This window comes from Glycine soja, chromosome 4, assembly GCF_004193775.1.
Source record: "Glycine soja cultivar W05 chromosome 4, ASM419377v2, whole genome shotgun sequence".
Taxonomy (NCBI): domain Eukaryota; kingdom Viridiplantae; phylum Streptophyta; class Magnoliopsida; order Fabales; family Fabaceae; genus Glycine; species Glycine soja.
This window is the reverse complement of record NC_041005.1, coordinates 1,941,866-1,958,414: the sequence shown is the minus strand read 5'-3', so window position 1 is coordinate 1,958,414 and position 16,549 is coordinate 1,941,866. Positions and strand designations below refer to the sequence as shown.

Below are 16,549 nucleotides of genomic sequence, written 5' to 3'. Positions count from 1 at the left end.
CTCCAGAAAAGAGAAACCAAACCATGATAACTATATATTTCAAGAGGGTGTGCTTGTGTGAAAGGGAGAGAAAAATGTACAAGAAGCACAACAACCCACATAAATCAGGAACAGAGGGTTTTGTTGTTATAAAAATAAGAGGAGGTACTGAAGAAGAAGCATACTTTGAACAAATCCCTCAGCCTCGTCCAAAGTTGAACCTCTCTGCCATGAAGCTCTTCCAACGCTTCCGCAAGATCTTCATGCGCCTAATGTTCTCGGTACCTAATTCTCGTCGCTCAAAGGATTCGAAGCACAAAGTTAATGACCGGTTTGAACCGCCCAAGACTTCATGCAGTTCCTACTATTCCTCTCAATCGCATTACAGCGAGGCCATTGCCGATTGCATCGAGTTTTTCAATAAGTCAGCACAAGATGGCGTTTTGGATGGTCGAAAATCTGATGTTGTCTGAGTCTGACATTAATTGACCTTCGATTAATGTCTTGTGCCCTCGCGTTCTTTGATTCGGTTGCCATCATATGTGCTTTGTTCATTATACTTATTATATTATTTAATTTCCTTATGCTATAGTGATTCATCTATATATATTTATATGGGAGAGCATTGTATTTTTGCATATATAATGGAATTACTTCTATTCAATCGCTGGCTTCTTTTTTATGTACTCCAATCGTGTGTATACAATGAGGGAGAATAATGTTGACTGTGTAGGTTTTTATTTTCTTTTATTAGTAAATGTTAATGGCTAGTATTATTAGTTGTTTGATAGCTAGAGATTCAAACTCACAGTTTTTTTTTTCCTTTATCACTGAATTAACATTATATCTCCATGGTGTAGTGGTTCTGGAACGGGATTGAATTGAATTAGTTTTCAGATTCTATTAACAAAACAACAAAACAAAACTAGTGTGTAAAATCATGAAAGAATAAAAAAATCATCACCAGACTAATTTGAAGTTGGATCTATCCACGCTAAATTTGAGGCTGATAGGCAGTATATATTTCCCTGACCAACGTAACATGTCAGGATCAGAAATATTAAATAAATATTATTAATTCAATTAATAATTAAAATAAATATTATTCTATTTTAATATTCTTTCTATTAGAGTAATATTTAATTTTTATTCTTTTAAATGCAAGCAATTCTATTTTTATTCTTAATCAATTATTTCATTCCTCTTTTATTATTATTTTTATAACAATTCTAATATTGTTTAATAATGTACTACAAAAAAAATAATCAATCAGTTTATTTGATTTGATTTCTTTTTGTACTTTTAGGTTAACAATATATCTTTTTTAGGTGCTATGCATTAAGTTATATCAATTTTGCAGGACAAGGATAAATTTATGTTTTGCATCATGTAATTAAAAATTATAAGAATAAAATATAAAAATGAAATTTTAAATTCGTAAATCATATTTAAATATTAATTGATAAAATATGTTCAAATGTTAAAGAACATTTGAAATTTCAATAATAACATTCACTCATTTGAAATAAATTTTTATTTCAAATCAATTTTTTCCTTATTTTTTTCATTAATTAAAGAAGGCTTTTATATTAACTTATTTGATTAATGTTCAAATTTCATCGATTAAAAATATATAAATTTATTAATTCAAAAATATAGAAAATATATTAAATATAAAATAAAATTCATACAGATACATTTGATATGAAACGCGAAATTTTATAAAAATACAAACTCGATGCATGTATATAAAAATATAATATACATCACACAAAAATTTTGTATAGTTTTTTATAACATTTAATATTTTATTATATATTAATATCATTAACTATTATATGTATATACATACACTACTATATATTTTTATCAATTAAAATATAATAGATAAATACATTAAAAAGTTATAATATATAAAAAATTATAAATTATGAAAATAATACCTTGCAGGACACGAAACACTAAGCTAATAGCATATTATTCTTAACTTATATTGATAAAAAATTTAAAATAAATAAATATTATGTATAATTGATTTAATCAGAATAAATTTATTTTAATGTTATAAAGTATTAAATATATAATTTAAATTTTTTATTTTTAGAAAAGTGAAAAATTATTTTAATTTATAAAAATTAATTTTAAAAGTGATTTATAATTATTTTATTATATAATATTAATTATTTAAATTTAAGTTTTGATTACAAAAGTAACTAGTGGTTATAAACAAATTAAATATTTATTCTTTTACATTTTTACAACACTAATAAGCATCAGTTGATTAGACAAATTTTCTAACTTATATATATTAATCAACACAGACCCACGTTCTGATTTTATTTTTTAAAAAAACAAACCCGCGTTATTTTTGGGGGTTACCATTCCCAATTTCCCTCAAGGGGTTGAGGTACAACGCATTATGACATTTGTGTTACTATAAGTCCACACAACATAAGTACTTAAAGTTGACTGTTGAACCCCCAAAGATTTGAGAACAAGAAAAAAATTACATGTAATATAAATTGATTATAAGATTTGTTTTCGTTTTGGGTGTGTTACAATCAACTTTAAGCTTAAATTGTAGTAGTATATGTCCTTCATTTTATAAACCAAACTTTTATTATGTGCATCTCTGTTTGTTTGTTTTTTAAAGTTAAAAATTCTCTAAAATAAGAGGATTGAATCTTGCACATTGAAGACCATATTTATGTTGTGCAAGTTATGCTTCGTTAAAATCTTATCCAATGATTCTCATCATGAAGAAGGCTAACATGTTAGAAGCAGCACAATATTTTAAAAGATTCCTATATTCAATATCATCCTCGACAAATATTTGAGCCACACTGCTAAACTTATTTTGAGCATATAAATAAAACATGATTTAATGATTATGTATTGTAAAAAAGGAGTACACTATGAACTAATTAAAAAATATAATAGATATAATTTTTAAGGTATTTATTATAAAAAAAAAACTTATTATATATATAATTCAACAATAATGTAAAAATATTTTACATTATAGATACAATCTTCTCATAAAACATGTTGAGGGTAAGGATTCACCGTAATAGGCTAAGATACACTCTAATAATTTTTTATTTGAGATTTTCATCTATCTTTATACATCTTATTTCTCTCTATATGTCACCTGTCATAAATTTATCCAACAATCGATCTTCTCAAAGAAACAAATTCTTACACCATATTTATTAGTGTATTCCATAAATTTAGGCCACGACTTATATTTTCTAATCTGTCACTTGGTCATTACACGATTTTGACCCCAACTCTTGAAGTGGAAATAATTGCTTTGATTCTTTGGGCCTCATATGTCTAAATGAAAACTGAGAATGTGAAATTGTAATTATGGTGCTTTATTACATGAACCACACTCCACATGCATACATATTCCGCTACTCTGCTACTGAGTTTAACTACATTGTACGGGCCATTTGCCATTAAAGTCTGTTACGTTACAGAGGACAAGAAAATATACCTTTTGAGAAAAAAGAAAGAAAAGAAACTCTAAACAAAATGCAGTTGGCAATTATTCTGGTAATTAACATATTAGTAAACCGAAAACATATATGGTACTTAGCGTATGTTTGGAAAACCAACCAAAGCCCTGAACTTACGTTTGATTCAAATTGGTTTCATGGAATTTCTTGGCTTCCCTTTTTCCTTGAAAAAATGCCTCCAATCAAAGGAATGAACGACTTCTTGTTCTTCTTCCTGAGAGAAGGGTGCCTTTCCAACTTTTCAACCCCGTGTTGCGGTAGCATCACGTGATGAGACACCGATGGCGGATTCGCGAACGTGACGTACCTTTTCTTTTGGAACTCCATATTTTCCTGGTCGAATCTCGAACTTTGCACTCCAAACGTCGTTAAGTTCTCCACAAACTTGACATCTTCAATTTCAGATTCCACCGGGTGCTTCTCTGTTTCCCGTTGCTTCAGTTGTTGGAGCTCTTGCTTCGTGCGTTCAAGCTCTTCCTGCAGAGAAGACAGGCAATGGGCCATTACCATGCTTTCTTCCTTTGCCCTCTGCAGGTTTTCCCTCGTCTCCTCTAACTCAGCTTCAACGTTTTCAATTCTCCAAAAATCAACGCCGTTTTCATTTGCTCCACTCTGTATCTATAACAACCAATTAGATCTATGTGTGGAGTGGAACAATACACTACTATTCTATTATATATTGGTAATAGCTAACTGGTGTTCTAAGAATATTTGTTAAAAAATTTAAATTATAAATGATTTTTTTATTTTAATTCCTTAATTAATATCTTAAGAATATTTGTTAATAAAACTCTTCTTTGTAACGAAGTGTAAAATTCACACAATAGAAAGTAGGAAGAAGATTAAAAAATGGACATGTAAGATAAATGAATTATGTAATTGAAAGGAACAGGAAAAAAAGTATTGAATAATCCTTTAAAAAAAAGTATTGAATAAGTATAGTTACTATTTCAATATTTTCCCACAAAGCTTGAGATATGAATAGATTATAATTAAGGTATCGTACGAGCAAAAGCATAAATTAATTTAGTTTTTCAGTGCCTTTATTCTATGACACGATAAAGAAAGGAAGACACGCAAATTACAAGAAAGCACACGACACAGGCTGCCGCTGAATAACCATCTGTTGTTGTTTGCACCCTGTTACAAGCAAGCATAAGGTTGGAGCAACGCATGCTTCGGTGAGCTCTCCTTAAATATATATCTATTGTTTAAACTAAAATATATTTTTGTTTCATGATAAACTAATAAATTTTATTTTAAATTCTTTTTTTCATTAAGTTCCTAATAAAAACAAAAATTATATTTTTAATCTTTGTTATTTTATTTTAATTCTTTTAATATATCTATTTTTTATTTTATTTTAATCCATATAAAATTTTGTTCATTTTATGTTAATCTTTCTACAAAATATTTGATAGGAACTAATAATAAATGATCCCCATATTATAGGGACAAAAACAAAAACATATATATTAAAATGACTAAAGCAAAATAATAAGAATAAAAAATATATTTTTGTTTCATTTGAAACTCAAAACAAAAAAAATTATTAAAAACTTAAAACAAAATTTACTAATCTATCATAAATTAAAACCATATTTAAACTTATTATCAAATATATTCTGAATTCATCTTGTGTAAAATTTTGGGACTAATATATAGTTAATTTAAACCTTCTAAATGTTTGTAAAATGACTTCTAAATTGGAACTCAAGTAAAATTGTTACTATTAGTTCAAAAGTTTAAGGCCATCACCATTGATGCCTAAGACTACGGGTACGAGTCGCCGAAAAACTAAACAGATTGAAAACAGTTTTGTTGTGCAAATGTTCTAAAGCGGATTGTAGATAAGTGATGCTACATGGCACAAAGGTACTTCGGTCAAGAATCAACGTAATCAGAAAAAAATTAATGAAATAAAGAGTAAAGAAATAAATCAATAAAGCTTTCGCACGTAAGATATTTTTTAGGTGGCACCAAGTAATTTTCACTGTAGAATGTAGATTAATTGATCATATAATGTATGTGTGTATAAATGAGTAACCAATAAAGATAAGTGATTTGTAGAACCTTTTTGAGCTTGTTTGCACTTGCATAAACCTCTCCAGCTAAGACTTTCTCACCGAACAATGAGACAGCCTCTTTGACAGACCGGAATGGTGCCCTTGTGTCTATCTCTGCCTTTCTGACCAGCAAGACACCACCTTCCATGTTCATGTTTGTGTTTCTTCCACAATAAAGCTAAGAAAATTAAAAGGGATGGGAGTGGAAACAGCGAACAAGGATGGCTGCTAGTGAATGTGTATGTGAGAGAGAAGATTGAGATGGATTGTCTACAAGTAGGAATTAAGTACTAGAATTGGACAAAGGAGAGAGGGTTGAGATATAACATATGAAGATTGGAAGCTTCGTTTCTTCGCGTCCACTTCACTAGAATTCTGTTATGTTTGAGGGTGGGTGGATGGATGCTCTTGGGTCTTGGTACTGTTGGTGTTGGACCTAAATGGCCCAAAATATTTATATATTTTTAGCACAACTAAAGACAAGGACTCTTCACCCGTAGCCAACTTAAAGAGCCCCACTGTTCTTTCGTTTTTCTTTCCACTAGAGAAGCCTATGGAAACCTACAGGGTTCACATTATAGGAAATGTGATACAAAAATTAAAAAAATAAAATGATTAATATCAGTGGGTGTTTATACTTGGAGAAAAATAAAAAGAGTAAGTGACTGATATGTGATGAAATAATAATAAAAAAGAAATAAAACATATTGATGAAGTGTTTGTATTCAATGGTTGTCCAAAAAATGATATACAGTGATACAAAAATACATATATAATAGAATATATGATGTGATAGAAATATTGACAAAAAAAAAATGTCAATATGATGTTTGAAATTGAGAAGTATTCATATATCATTACTTTATTTGTAATAATTCATAAATAATAATAATAATAATATTCAGTGTCCATCGGTGTAGGGGAATAGTAAATTCATTAGAATGGCAATGATGAAGTGAAGTGTTGTTTCTCGTTTACTAGAATTTTAATCCCCTATTCGCATTTGAGTTAACATATTATGACATGTAAAGTCAAAGATGCATATACAATGTTCTTATGCATATAAAAATGAATGTTAAAATTTAATAAGGAGAGCAACAAAAGAAGATAATTGTGTTGTAGCAAAAAAGGATCTTGATTGGATGAGAGCATGTAAGTTGACAATTGGTCAAACAATTCAAAAGAGAAGGGAAGGATCTTGGTTCATATGACCAAAAAAGTTTTACTAGGAACCCACATGGTGGGTGTCTAATGTTCTTGCCAACATTTCAGGTAAGTCATCTGACTGCACTCGACAAAACCCATGAGCAAAGACCATGTTGGTTACCCGCAGGGAGTCTAATGTTTAAGTTAGTTTAGACTCATAGGAATAGGTAGGGAAACAAACATATCTCAAGTACCCCTTGGTGTGTTGTGCGCTTATATAGAGTGAGTGCAAAGGAGTAGCTTGTTCACGTTAAGGTGTGACTTCCACAACTTTTATGAGGATTGGTGTGATTGGAGCATTGATTGAGGGAGCCACCCAATCAAGGCAATCAATAATTATTGCCAAGATTCTCACCAATGATGAACGACATAATTTAAGGGATTGTTGGGTCTAACAATTATGATTGATTGAAAACTTGTCCATAGCAATAACTATACTTTTTGCCTTGAAAAAATGGTACTTCATTGCACAACCAAGGATGAAGGGACGCAAGACTTCTAATAGTGGTGCTTACTTTGTCCTCAAGGATCTCACATAATCTCACTGATAGTAGATAAAGGAAATATTTTTACAAACTAAGTTAGGAAAAAAATGTGAGATGCAAAAACATTATACAAAATTTACAAATAAGCTTTGTAAATGTTCATCATTCATCAAATAAATAGGGTATGAGATAATGACAACAATAAGTATGATGAGTAAATGCATACAAAATGATTATGACTTTATATTTCATATGATACTTTTGAGTTAATGTGCTAATACTTTGGTGAATTTTACACCTAGTCAACACCACACGAATGTAAATGTGAATTGCATTTAGGAAGGTCCATGATCATTTTAGTCAACCAAATTTTATACGTAAAGTTAAATGTCCCTCAAAGTACCAAAGAGTGAACATTTTGGTTTCTCCTTTTATTAGTGTCTCAGGCAAATTTATCCTCACAAGACTACACAAAGAAGCATTTAATAATTGCTAACCAAGTCGTCGTTTATTATTCACTCATATATTCGTTGTAGTAACGCTTTAAGCGTAAAGGACCATAAGAATTATAGTTGTTAGATTACTCCTCTCAATGCATTATTATTATCATAGAAAATGAAAAAAAAAGTCCATCTAACCAAGCATGAATCTTAATCTTGATCAAGCGTTATAATTTGTTAGAATGAAAAGATTGGATATTGAGACACCAATTTGAACATATAAGTTGTTCCATGGGTTGCAATGAAAAAACAAAAATAAGCCAAAGCAAAAGTAAAAAAATCAGTAAACACTAACTTTATCAAAATTGTGAGAAATACTTAATGTAGAAGCAAAATCAATGATAAAGACAAACAAAAAAAAAGTTGCGCCCAAGAAGAAAATTATTAGCAATTATTAACCGAAATAAACAAAGCAACAAACTAACCTAAATGCATGCAACTAAATTGCAAACATGTATGGAATATAATATCTCATGATGGTGTCATCTTTATTTATTACCAGCAAGACTTCTACTACATAAGAACTACATTTTTAAACGATTCTCAAAGTTCTTTAAGGAGAAGTAAGCACTATCACCAATTCACAAGTCCTTTGTCCCTTCACCTAGGTTGTGCAATTTGAAGCCAAAGCCCACCAACTGTCAACACAAACAAGGAACTGCCTAAATTAATGACAAAAATACCTACCATTATCAATCATGCAATTAAGTACAATGTACCATAATTAAATTAATAACTTTTTTTTATAATTCTTATAGACTTATCATTTTATAAATACAAAAAGAAATTACATGGTACAAAGTAATAATATGAAAAGGTTTTCTCACCTTCAAAGAGTATCAAAGGAATAACAAATCAAGTTATTTTCCATTGAAAAGTGAGAGAAAAAAAAACAGATTTGGACAAGGAGAAAGATTCACTTGCTTTCAAAGCATAGATATGAAAAGACAAATGTTAAGGGAGCAAGAGAAAGAGATGTATAATATAGATCAAGGAAAATAAAATGAGTCACTCATCTTCGAAGAGTGAGAAAGAAAGCACATATCGGGTTACTTTTCATCAATGAGTGATAGAGGGATATCATATCTGGGAAAGAGAAAGATTCACTCACTTTCAAAGCATGGATCTAAGGGAAAGAAAGATAAGAAGCTTAGATGAAGGAAAGAAGAAAGGTTTGCTCACATTCAAAGAGCAAGAAAGAAATAACAAATCAGGTTGTTTTCCATTGAAAAGTGAGAAAGGGGAAATATATTTGGGCAAGGCAAAAAAATCACTTTCTTTCAAAGTGTAGATTTGAGAAGAGAGGAGCAAAGGGCGTGAGCAAAAGGGATAAAAAGTATAGATTAAGAAAGGAAATGATTCATTCACCTTCAAAGAGTGAGAAATAAAACATAGATCAAATTGTTTTCCATTGAAGAGTGATAAAGGAATATCAGATATGGAAAAAAGAAAGATTCATTCACTTTCGAAGTGTAGATCCAGGGGGGAGAGGGAGAGACAGAGAAACATAAGCAACTTAGATCAAGGGAAGGAAAAATGTTTGCTCACCTTCAAAGATCAATAAATAAAAAGCAAATCAAGTTATTTGCCATTGAATAATGAGAGGAAAAACAAATTTGAACAAGGGAAAAAATCACTTACTTTCAAAGCGTAGATCTGGAAAAAAAAAAAAGGCATAGAAGGAGCAAGTGAGTGAGATAAGAAGTATAGATCAAGGGAAGGAAAATTAGTCATTTGTTTTTGGAGAGTGAGAAAGAAAGAATAGATCAAATTGCTTTCCATCAAAGAGTGATAGGAATATTAGATGGGAAAAGAGAAAGATTCACTCACTTTCAAAGCGTAGATCTAGGGAGGAAGAAAGAAAGGGGCAGAGAGAGATAAGAAACTCAAATCAAGGGATGGGAAAAGGTTTGCTCGCTTTTAAATAGTGAGAAAGAAACAACAAATCAGGTTGCTTTCAATTGAAGAGTGAAAGACAAATAATAGATCTGGACAATGAGAAAATGTAGATCTAGTGACAAAGACACGTAGAGAGTGAGCAAGAAAGATAAACAAAAACATAGACCAAGGGAAGAAAAAAAGTCACTCACCTTCAAAGTGTGAGAAAGAAAGCACAAATCGAGTTGTTTTTCATCAAAGAGTGAAAGACATATATTAAATCTAGAAAAAGAGGTCTAAAGGGAAAGGGAGAGAGAGAGAGAGATAAGGGATAAAGAGCTTAGGTCAAGGGGAGACAAAGGAGTCACTCACTTTAAATAGTAAATTTTGGGAGAAAGGGAGAGAGAGAAGGAGGGAGGGATAGTTCAAAAGCAATAACAAGAGAGAAAATTTACAAATAAGGTTAAGAACTTAATTTTTAAATAAAAACTAATACAATCAAGAAGAAAACAACAACTATGAAAAGCCAATGTTATTTTAAAAAAAATGAAAGATATTTAAGTAATGTGTAATTCTCATTTGGAAAGAAAATAAAAGTTATATAAAAAAACAAAAACATGTAAAAGTGATTTAAATCCAATAACCCATTATACATGAACCTTTGTCAATTTACAAGAGATGATACTATATGAATTATATGCATCACGACTTAGAGGATTATAAGTTAAGTATTCATTACAAACTAAATTAATTTCTAAGTTTGCTAGTCATAATCTCACGTCAATGAAAGTAAAGTTTAATATCGATCCATTTATCATGTTAGTGTAGCATTTTTTCAATTATCATTTAATTTCATGTTGACACTTGATTCTGAATGTTAAAAGGTACATGATTTGAAAATAGTATAGTTTTTTATTTTAAAACTTTCAACTCAAAATAATTTAATTTGAAATTTATGTCTATTAAGAATTATTCTTTTTTTTTTAAGACAACGTCTACTTTTAAAATGGGCACTCTAATCCTAAGTCCAATACAATTATTTGTCTTTCTTTTATTTTTATTTCAATTCCTAATTGGGGCTCGAGTCCAACATTTATGACCTTTCTAACTGGGCTGCATGAGCTTAAAACATTTGTTGTCTAGTTTTGCTTGTTTACGCACTTTTTTTCTTTTGTAAAATAAATTAAATTTTATTTATCCTTTAAACATCACTCTTTGCTTGTCTAGATAGTAGATACAAATGAATCTTACTCAAACCAAAAAAACAACACATTATAACTTTATAAAGACAAAATATATTTTAATCTTATTTTTACGTTTACCATGAAACATTAATACTTCTTAGTAAATATATTATAAACAAATGTTTCATTGAAGAATAAATAAAGTAGTTAAAATTAGTATAGAAAATTGTAAAACAACAAATGAAAATAATTTAGTCTAAAATTTATATAAATATAGTAGTATACTGTATTTTTTTAATTTGTGAAAAAAACCTTAAACAACCATTTGAAATGTAACCCTTTTCTAGACCTAAAGCAAGGTACTCCAATCCATTTACTTGATGCCAAGGCAGGGCAGGCCCTGTCGGTCTCAGATTTAGCTAAATATTTACGTTGTGTTTCCCTTTCCCAACGTGTTAAACAACGCTGGCACGGCAAGTTCCGTGCCACGTTGATTAACGTGGCAGGTGTAGCAGTAGCAAAAAGACCAGCGCATGCACATATACAACAATGAAATAGTAGTATATTTCTATGCCTTATCCTTTGTGTTCAATTTCAAATACGCTCATCACATAACAATTGCAGTGATGGGGTACCACTATTACTACTACGGAACCTACCTTTACTTTCATCACACACAGACGAAGCAAGATAAATGCCTTGCCCATTTGCCCTGGATCTTGATGAAGCGAAGCTGAATAGGTTCTGCTCGGAGATTGAAGTGATTTTGGATCCAAGTGTTTCTAAGGATGCAGATGCAGATGCAGGGGAATGGGGAAGGATTACTTGGGCTACAGAAGAGTCATGTCTACCACTTTGCCAATTAGGATATTGGGCCCTCACAATGCTGCAATTCATAGAAGAAGACCCACCTTGAGCTGCTAGCTGCACCGCCCAAAAACTTTGCTGCTGTTGTTTATAGGAAACTGTCGAACTATAATGAGTTCCACGTAACGGGGTACCATAATAATGAGGCTGCTGCAATCGAACCTGCAGTCAATTAAAGCATTACTACGAAACTGAGCTTAATATGATAATAAGACAAAGGGAGAGGGTGCTATTATATTAAGGATATAAATAAATTGCATGGCTTCTCTCTCAAGTCTTTCTTTTTTTTTTCTTCGAGGGTGGCCGGGTGGGGCAGGTTATTCAAGTTGACAATAAATTTTAGCCGCATCATTAATATCATGTTGAACAATATAGTCACTACTTTAAGCTATTTTTCTAAAACTTGACTCTAGATTTTGTAGTTCTTTAATAGTATAAGATTGATAGGAGTCTAGTAAGTAAAAAAAACCTGTGGTCCTGCAACAGGAAGCTGATCAAGGAAAGTTGAGGCATACGTAGAACTTTGAATGGGCATGAGGCCATGCTGCTGCTGCTGCTGATGTAGTGACTGAAAATAAGGCAGTTGCTGTTTTGAATATGGTTCCAACTTACTTTCACCTTTATTAAAACTTTCGTTGACCTTTAACTCACTACCTCTAGTTGACAAGGACAAGAAGTTGGAACACTGTGTAATATGAATAGACATCAAATCAGGCGCGAGGAAGAGGGGACACAGGGAGGTACTATTACTATAATCAAAATTATCCATAGCTTACTTGCTTTTGAGGATCATACACTCCAGGTGTTGGGGGAGCCTGAGATTTTTCATGATAAAGGCCATGCTGAAGAATACCATTCTTGGTTTCACGTGAATTACTCGTAGTAGCAGAATAAACTGTTCGAGTAGCATGACTATTTCCACTTCTCATCCAATTCAAGTTGTGTGCTTGTGTTAGAACCCCACATTTTGACCCTTGGTGTACTCTTGTTTGAGGACAAAGCTCATGTTCTTTGCCCACCTGTCGTTTTGACACTTCTAAACTACGGATGAGATGACTGATGTGAACATGAGCTGCACACCTCTTCCATGACTTTTTATGAGTAATAATTTCGGAAATCTGCACCGATGAAGAACTTTTTGAGTGGAGTACATTGACTAGGATGAAGAACTTTTGCCGTTATACAAAAGGTAAATCATGCAAAAAAGCAGTATAAGTACAAATTTGTAATTCATTTACCTTTCCACCAGAGGAACAACTTTCCATCAAATTCTGTTTCGAGATACCAATAGCAGTATTCAGCCAATCTTGAGCTTTAGCAGAAGAAGACCTTCAGAAGGAAAATCCATCAAATCAGGACATGCTGAAGAGGGGAAAATAGGTCAAAATGAAGCGGAATAAGAGAAACTTACTGCAAATAAGAAGCACTAGTGATCCCAGCTGATGCAATCCGAGACAAGTCTGGCGACAATGCTGAACCTTCTAATAAAACAACCAAAAAAATGTCTTAGTCAGACAACTGATGAAATACTTTAGCCTATACTTATACTTACTGAAATTAAGAAGAAAAAGAAAATCACTGCTTGTAACAGGCAGGCTTCGCCCTCGAGCGTACCAGTTTCTTTTTGGTACTTAATTAGATGTTGTTGTTCTTGCTTATAATCAACGCTTCTGACCTGAAATGTAAGCCAATAACACCAATAGTACTAACACTAGCCAAGAATTTTAGTGCAAATTGTGAAATTTGAAATGACTACCGTCTGAAATCCCCCGTCTGATTGCCTTTCTATATATGAAATCTGTGGTTGTGCAGGCACATTTAATCTGCAATACGATGAGAAAACATGAAAAAAAAAATATTAAAGATTTGAAAAGGATAGAGTCGAGAGATTTCAGAATGCAACTGAAAAAAAACTAAAACTACCCACCCCATTTCCAGAGACAACAATTCAGAGTCATGCAATGCAACGTTGCCGCCACTTTCACTTTTAACCATCATAGGCACGGCCTGCAGATTTGTTTTTGGAGCAGTGCTGTGAGTAGCCACCAAGAACTTAGCACTCTCGGGAAAATCAGTCTGTTCTTGACAATTGGTTTCATTCAAAAAACTGATTTTTTTACACCCCCTAGGTGATCTTTCTCCTCCATCCTGAGTAGCTCCCGAGGCTATAGAATACATGACCCAAAACATTAAAAGATAAAATAAGAAAACTTAAAATACATAAATTAATTAATAGCTATTAAAAGTGCCGTGAGGGAGAGAGCAACCTTCAACAGTAACATTAGCACTCTGACTCTCCTCTTGGTCCTGTAAAACCGTGGAGTTTTCTGGTAAAGATTCACTGCCAAGTTCACTCTTAATAGCATTGGAGGCATTATCTGCAGGGAACATTCCAGCCAATGCATAGAGAGTCTCCACAACCTCTTCCTCATCCTTTGTGATGGGCCCCGGTGAGACTAGCCTCGTGGACCAGCCCGGGGTTCTTTGTTTCTAACAAAAGCAAAAATGCACAAGTAAAGAAAAGTGAAATTGAAATAATGGCTAGAAAAACGAAGCAAAAGGTGGAGTTTTGAACCACAAAGACGTGTTGCAACACTCACTTTGGATTTCTTTATGCCATCTTTTTGGGGAGATTCCATTCCGTTCATCCTATGGTTCACCTTTTCAGAATCACCAAAGATGGATTCGCGACCCCGTTTCTTCACAGCTGTAATTTCAACAGATACAAAATCCCCACCTTTTAAAATAAATAAATAAAGAAGATTTGATACTATAGAAAAAAATCCCAAGTCCTAACTACCTCAATGGAAAGAGTGCTGCTACAAAGCAAATCCACCGTAGAAATATCTCTCAATAATAATTTTATTTTTAAAAAAAATATATGATTATTCATTCTTTTCAAAAGTACCACACACTGTTGAAAAATTACACTGTACAGCCTTTAATTTTATATTAGAGCGCAGATGGAAATGTGAGTCCCCTTCCGATGAATAATAGAATTTGGATAAAATAAGAGAAGATAAATGCGACATCTTTTACTGTGAATCCGAAAATAGGGCACCTGAACGTATCTTCCGTGGAACAGAGGCATGATCAACGCCATTGCAGTCCTTCAGAAACTGCCAAATCATTAAATATTAAAAAAAACATTTCACAAATACAATCCCGGAATCGAAAATAGCGGCATACATAACTAACTAGTACTAGTACCAGAGGTGGTACCTTTCTGGGAAGCTTAAATTTCTTGGTTGGTTTATGAGAGTGAGAGACACGGCAACCCATTGATAAAGCTTCATCAACAGCGCTCAAGCTTCTCACCTTCTCCTTCTTTGATTTCTCCGAAAACTCAAGGTCCCCACGACTCGCATTCAAACCTATCTCAAATAGAGAGAGAGAGAGAAAAAAAAAAGTGGTAGATATTTATCTATGCTATTTTATTTGGAGTGAGAAGGGGTGAGGCGTTAGTTATCGGAAAGCGACAAGAGGAAATAGAAACAGAAAATGAGTGGTGAAATAGTTACCACACGCAGGAGGGATTAGGTTGCGTCCCCCAGAAGAAGAAGAAGAAGATTGAGATTGTTGTTGTTTATTAGTGTGTCGTTTCGTCATTTCTTCTGTCACTCACCGCCTTTCATTTCTCTAATTCCGAAACCGCACCGCAAACAAAATCATAGAATCACAACCACTGTTCAGTGTTTAAGTTTCGGTTCGAAGCAATAAAAAGGCGAGCAAGGGAGAAAAGTAATTCGTTCGTGCCTCGTGTTCCGAGAATCAGGTTCTTTGTGAAATAAAGTAGTAGTAACAGATTGAAGCGAGAGTAGAGAGAGAGAGAGAGAGAGGGGTAAATAAATGGAAATACTCACGAGAAAAGAAAGGCAAGGCAACGAAGGGAAAGAAAAAGGAAGCCTCTCAAGTCTCAAATGTATTTTTATTTTGTTTTCTAGGATTAGGAAGGACAGTTAGTATTTAATTATTTGATTATCGTGAGTCTTCAAAATAAATCTATTTATATTTTCTCTCTTTTGCAGAGTGAAAGGAATTTAATTAATCCCGAATCCCGCAGTAAATTAACGCGATCGAATCGAAAGTAAATATAGAAGCTGCGTTTTGGAGTGCGTTGAATGACTGTGGAGGAGTGACAAAGTGAATCAGTATTATTTTTTAGGATGGTGCACTGCGGAGCACCAGAGGGTGAGTGTGTGAGAAGCACGTGTCAGTTCTGTTATGAATACGTACTTGCGGAAGGCGGGGTTGGAATTGGAGCGAAACCAAACAAACACTCCTAAGTCTTCCCCTTTTGAAATTCCATTTATGATTATTTCATTCTCATGTTTCCTGCGTGACTGCCACATCTCTTTCTTCCTAATCCACCCTTCAATTACTTCGCTAATTACTGCATCCATTCTCTGTAATTCGCCTACTCAAGTGTTGTATATTAGGGTTCATTTTGACCAATGGTTTTAGTGTACAAGAAAGGCAAACATATTTAATGCTAATATAATTTATTGGAATCAACAAGTTTTTTCAGTGGAATGATATTCCGTTTTGTTATTTAAACTGATCAGATAAATTTTTTAACCAAAATTAACCATTGATAGATTTTATAAATATTTTGTATCAATAACATAATTTTAAAAAAGTATTTTATTATAATTTTTACTAAAGTGTAAAAATTAGTCTTACTATGTCCTAAATGTTGATATTTTGTCTTGAAATCAAACATGATTAAAATATAGATTTTTTTCTGCTTGCTAATAAGATGTTTTGCCGACAGTGACTGAGGAAGTGTTAACATAATTTACTCATTTTTTCAATACAGTTACTCCACACAGTTTTTATTGTTAAATTAATTAATTTTAATGA

General features: G+C 32.3%; 3 protein-coding genes and 1 long non-coding RNA gene across 6 annotated transcripts; 2 read left to right on the top strand and 2 right to left on the bottom strand.

The window, feature by feature from the left end:
• Positions 1-27: 27 nt before the first annotated feature.
• LOC114408053 lies at positions 28-769 on the top strand. The gene has a single exon (XM_028371179.1). It carries the CDS (start codon positions 75-77, stop codon positions 450-452), a length of 378 nt encoding a protein of 125 aa, XP_028226980.1. The 5' UTR covers positions 28-74; the 3' UTR covers positions 453-769.
• A 2,545-nt stretch (positions 770-3,314) lies between these two features.
• On the bottom strand, positions 3,315-6,201 carry LOC114408581 (WEB family protein At1g75720-like). Of its 2 annotated transcripts, none has more exons than XM_028371673.1 (2): positions 5,574-6,201; positions 3,315-4,112 (listed from the first exon to the last, which is right to left on the bottom strand). In XM_028371673.1, exons 1-2 carry the CDS (start codon positions 5,718-5,720, stop codon positions 3,636-3,638), a joined length of 624 nt encoding a protein of 207 aa, XP_028227474.1. In that variant the 5' UTR covers positions 5,721-6,201; the 3' UTR covers positions 3,315-3,635. The 2 variants fall into 2 exon arrangements, with proteins under 2 accessions (XP_028227474.1, XP_028227473.1); XM_028371672.1 differs by having other exon boundaries at positions 3,315-4,118; positions 5,574-6,189.
• Positions 6,202-11,359: 5,158 nt separating this feature from the next.
• On the bottom strand, positions 11,360-15,499 carry LOC114408579. 2 transcript variants are annotated; one of them, XM_028371670.1, is made up of 13 exons: positions 15,208-15,499; positions 14,909-15,060; positions 14,748-14,805; positions 14,287-14,393; positions 13,954-14,176; positions 13,614-13,851; positions 13,443-13,509; positions 13,301-13,361; positions 13,098-13,167; positions 12,925-13,015; positions 12,463-12,804; positions 12,156-12,371; positions 11,360-11,848 (listed from the first exon to the last, which is right to left on the bottom strand). In XM_028371670.1, exons 1-13 carry the CDS (start codon positions 15,293-15,295, stop codon positions 11,414-11,416), a joined length of 2,148 nt encoding a protein of 715 aa, XP_028227471.1. In that variant the 5' UTR covers positions 15,296-15,499; the 3' UTR covers positions 11,360-11,413. The 2 variants fall into 2 exon arrangements, with proteins under 2 accessions (XP_028227471.1, XP_028227472.1); XM_028371671.1 differs by having other exon boundaries at positions 14,909-15,064; positions 15,208-15,337.
• An 8-nt stretch (positions 15,500-15,507) lies between these two features.
• Positions 15,508-16,029, top strand: LOC114408580. Its single transcript, XR_003665909.1, has 2 exons — positions 15,508-15,608; positions 15,715-16,029. It is a non-coding gene; the product is annotated as an uncharacterized LOC114408580 (long non-coding RNA).
• Positions 16,030-16,549: the final 520 nt, after the last annotated feature.

What these genes read in the sequence shown, in the direction of transcription:
- LOC114408579 (XM_028371670.1), bottom strand. Translation starts at nt 15,295, where the DNA reads ATGACGAAACGACACACTAATAAACAACAACAATCTCAATCTTCTTCT. An exon ending in TTGTTGTCTCTGGAAATGGG is followed by an intron (nt 13,510 to 13,613) that starts GTGGGTAGTTTT and finishes ATCGTATTGCAG; the next exon opens with ATTAAATGTGCCTGCACAAC. An exon ending in ACTAGTGCTTCTTATTTGCA is followed by an intron (nt 13,016 to 13,097) that starts GTAAGTTTCTCT and finishes TTCCTTCTGAAG; the next exon opens with GTCTTCTTCTGCTAAAGCTC.
- LOC114408053 (XM_028371179.1), top strand. Translation starts at nt 75, where the DNA reads ATGTACAAGAAGCACAACAACCCACATAAATCAGGAACAGAGGGTTTT.
- LOC114408581 (XM_028371672.1), bottom strand. Translation starts at nt 5,720, where the DNA reads ATGAACATGGAAGGTGGTGTCTTGCTGGTCAGAAAGGCAGAGATAGAC. An exon ending in GTGCAAACAAGCTCAAAAAG is followed by an intron (nt 4,119 to 5,573) that starts GTTCTACAAATC and finishes TGGTTGTTATAG; the next exon opens with ATACAGAGTGGAGCAAATGA.